The 4,393-nt window shown below is 33.2% G+C and overlaps 1 protein-coding gene across 1 annotated transcript; it reads left to right on the top strand.

The window, feature by feature from the left end:
* Positions 1-722: 722 nt before the first annotated feature.
* Positions 723-3,261, top strand: LOC18445851 (uncharacterized). The gene is made up of 2 exons (XM_006855977.4): positions 723-1,001; positions 2,567-3,261. Exons 1-2 carry the CDS (start codon positions 745-747, stop codon positions 3,015-3,017), a joined length of 708 nt encoding a protein of 235 aa, XP_006856039.2. The 5' UTR covers positions 723-744; the 3' UTR covers positions 3,018-3,261.
* The last annotated feature ends 1,132 nt before the right edge of the window (positions 3,262-4,393 follow it).

Here is a 4,393-nt window from a genome sequence, read left to right as displayed (position 1 = left end):
GTCACACCGGGCCACCCAACTGATTGCTACTTGTAATTTTTTAGTGGGAGAAGTATACAATGAGATGATTTACATTTCATAGAAAGTGATCACATTTAATCTTGACTATTAGGTGTGAAATTAGGTGGTTTTATTTATTCTATTGACTAAGTTCAAAGTTCAAAATAAAAAAAAATCTCGAACTTTGTGATACACTCAAGTTATCAAAATTAACATCGGATAGTTATATATAAGAGATTGTATATAATGAGATCATTTATCTTTGATACAAGTTGGTCACAATTACTTACAACCATCCGATATGAAATTCAATAGCTTGGATGTGTCGTAAAGTTTGAAAAAATTTCTTTTAAAATTTTATATTGATTCTCCCAAATTTATGTCCAATGGTAAAGATTAATGTGACCACCTTGTATCAAAGGTAAAAAGTCTCATTCTATACTTTCCCTATATATAATGGTGACCTTCTTGCACCAAAAGCAAATGATCTCATTATATACAATCCCTAATTAGAGTTTAGAAAATATTTTCCAAACAATTCTTTCAAAAACAATATATCCGAGTGTTTAGTGGTGTGGCTGCACTTTCCTCTGTAAAGCCGCCACCTTATATAAACAGCACTCAGGGGTACTTCTGACATTCTCAGAAATTTCATGGTTGTCACTGAGTCTTATGGGCTTCCTATTCCCTTCATCACTCGTACTTCACTTATCTCTCTCTCTCTCTCTAAAATTCTCCTCTGTCATGTATTCCGGTTCAACTATGGCGGTCTCTAAGATGTGTTTCTCTTTCTCTCTCTTCACGGTTATCTTTTGGGTTTCTCTTTCATCCATAAATGGAGCTCTCCCACCATCTTGCAAGAGCATAGAGTGCCCCTCTTATGCCACAATTCATGAGGGAGATGGGTTCGAAATCAGACGCTACAATTTCTCTCTCTGGGTGTCTACCTCTCCCATTCAAGATGTCTCTTTTGTTAGCGCTACAAGAACTGGGTTTCTTGAGTAACAACTCTCTCTCTCTCTGGACCTTTTATTTGCCTTTATCTATAGTCATTTTATTTATTTATTCTTGGTTTATCTCTTTCTAATTCATTTTATTTATTTATTCTTGGTTTATCTCTTTCTAATTCAATACATGTTCTTTCTCTCTCTTACTTTAACTGTTACTTTGTGTGCTATCTCTATGTAGTTAATGGAAAAGTCTCTTTTTCTTTTCTTTTTTTATACTATTTGTTTGTTGGAAAAATAGATTAAGAATTCAGTAAGTCCTGTTCAATTTAATCAATTGAATCCAAGTAAATAAATCTTCAGATTTCATAAAAATGGGATTAATTTCTCTTTTAGTAAATGACAAAAGAAATAACCCCCTTAACTTCTTCTTCACCTATGCTCCCATTACTGATTCTACTTTGTAGTTTAAATCTATTCAATTGATCAAATGGTAAGTGAAAAGAAAAGCCCATCAAATGTTAAGGATTTTTCTTTTACACTTAAGGAAGAGCAAGCATGTTTGATTTCATTGAAAGTAAACTTTGCAATGCTCAGGCTTTTTGTTAAATTCATGGGAAGAAGATATATGTTTTATTTAATTGATCAATTCCCACTAAATATTGAGTCTCTTTTGTTAAATTCAAGGGAAGAACAGGTATTTTTTATTTGATTTACCAAGAACCCAATAAATTTTCGGCCTCGTTAATTGCATTTAAGGGAACAAGAGGTAAGTTCTATATATTTATTTCAATGATTGACAAACCAATAAATTTCCAGGGTTTTTTTGTTACATTCAAGTGATAAACAACTTTGTTTTATCTGATTGATTGATAAAAAACCAAGAAATTTTGAGTTTTTTATTTTATTTTATTTTATTTACATTCAAGGGAAGAACTTGTATTATGTTTTATTGATTTATCAAGGACCCATAAAGTTTCATGCTTTTTTTTTTTGATAGAAAGTTTCAGGCTTTTTCTTTACACTCAATGGAAGTACAAGTGCCTTTTGTTTGATGGACCAAGAATCCAATAAATTTTCAGGGCCTTTGATTACATTCAAGGGAAGTACAAGTTTGTTTTATTTGATTGCTCAAAAACTCAATAAATTTCCAGGCCTTGTCATTACACATTTAAATCAGGAACAACTATGTTTATTCGATCAATTGATAAAAACCAGTTAATTTTGAGGCTTTTTCATTGCATTCAATGGAATAATCATTATAGTTTGTTTGTTCAATTAACTGAGGATCCAATGAAATTTCAGACCTTTTGTATTAGATTCAGTGGAATACAAGTGCATTTTGGTTGATTTATCAGTAAACCAAGAAATTTTCAGGCTCTTTGATTACATTCATGGGAAGAGCAAGTATGTTTTATTTGATTGATCAGAAAGCCAATAAATATCTAGGGCTTTTTTATTACATTCAGATGAGGAACAACTATATTTCATTCGATCGATTGACAAAAACCAATTCGAACGATTGACAAAAACCAATAATTTTTTTGGCTTGCTTGTTACATTCAATGGAAGTACAAGTCCGATTTGTTTAAATCATCAAGAACCCGGTAAATTTTCAGGCTCTTCGATTACATTCAAGGGAAGAACAAGTATGGAACCAAGATAGAGATGACTGCCCCTGTTATGACAGAGGTCTTTCCAAGCAGTGGACCCTTTTGTGCTTCGGAATTTGTTGTAAGCTTCTACGTGCCCGGAGCTAACCAAGCAGATCCACCTCCGGCTCAGGGACTTCAAGCCCAAAAGTGGGTTAAAAAATTCGCAGCTGTTCGCCAATTTGGTGGGTTCGTAAGCGATTACAACATCGGCCAAGAAGCCAGTAAGCTCCATGCTAGCTTGTTGGGATCCAAATGGTCCACTGCCATAGCCAAGAGCAAAAGCCATGACGACAAGCCTGATGTATTCACAGTAGCTCAGTACAATTCACCATTTGAGTTCAGTGGTAGAGTGAATGAGATATGGCTTTTGTTTGATATGCAAGATGTCTCTATGCATATTAAGGTTACAATCTGAGGCTTCTTTGTACTTTTAAAGAAGTACTTTTAAAGAAGTTTAGTTGAGAGCTCTTATGGACTCTTTACAAAGATGGCTGGGGCTGTTTAGGCTGGTTGTATGAGGGGTTAGGGTTTAGGTTTTATTTAAGTGTTTGGCTTTGGGCCAAATATAGCTGGAGGTGATGTACACTTAGTTCTATCAATTTGTATAACATGCACAATAAGGAAAAGTTTATATAAGATTGACACCTTGAAGTATAAAATTAAAGTGCACATCGCAATATTTGATGTTTTGATGTTCGAAAAACGTCCAATTAATCATCTCGACATCGAAATGTATAAATATGGAGAAAAAAAATGATTTCAAGTCTTAAAAATAGTACATCTTACAACATCTTATCTGGAGAGTTCATTTTTAATATTTTCATATGCTTATAGATTTATTTGATTTGAACTATTTTTGGAGTTTAAAGTTTTATGATTAGAGATAAAAATGCGCACCGTCCTAAGAATTCTTGACACCAAAATTCCATCCATGATAGAGTTTGGAGGTGCACCTTACTTTGATTGTTTATGGTTTTTTTGTTTTGAATGGTAAGGTACGATCTATTATTAATTCATGTGTAAAATATAAGATGTTCAAGGTTGCATATTAAGTACGACTTATTATTACTCAGATTGTTTAAGGTTGCATATTATGCAAACTTTAATTGTATGGTCTTTGGTGAGTCTCAGACTCACCTTTTGTAGTGATCTCACTTGTTATAGTGAATCCACCCTTCCAAAATCTACCTTGAAGATAGCAATTGGATGCATATATTAAAAATAAGTATGGTGTAAGTATCTTTGGCGACACACTTTGTAACAGTAAGTCCACCCTCCCAAAATCGATCTTGGCACATGAATATGAAAAATAAATGCCAACCTTGAAAATAGAGTATTTTATATATGGACCATCTATGTTAATGCTGATCATTAGATCTACTCTGTTTTTGAAGTTCCAACTGCATGGATGATACACGTTTGGATTTACAGGGCTCTGTTTCGGGTCTTAAATCCCCTGAAAATCAGAGCAGATGCTCGTTGGCTTATTTACCAAATACCATTCCTCTATCATTGATGGATAATAGAGAAAATGACATTATGGAGTAAATGAATTTTGATTCGGGATTTTGTCTACAAATAGACTATTTATATTTTGTACAGGGAGCTTACAACTATTCTGATTCATTAGATTTCAAATTGGATGGTTCAGGATAAGTCCTGTAGTTCGAGAATTTTTTTTTTTGAAATTTTATATTTATTCAATGACACTCTTACATTCACCCGCTATGAAATTTAAAAAACTATAGTGATTGTGACCTCTTTTTACAAAAGATAAATACTCTCAATTCC

Source organism: Amborella trichopoda, chromosome 13 (genome assembly GCF_054954075.1).
Source record: "Amborella trichopoda isolate Santa Cruz 75 chromosome 13, AtrichopodaSantaCruz75HAP2 v2.0, whole genome shotgun sequence".
NCBI classification, from domain to species: domain Eukaryota; kingdom Viridiplantae; phylum Streptophyta; class Magnoliopsida; order Amborellales; family Amborellaceae; genus Amborella; species Amborella trichopoda.
This window is presented reverse-complemented; position numbering and strand designations above follow the sequence as displayed.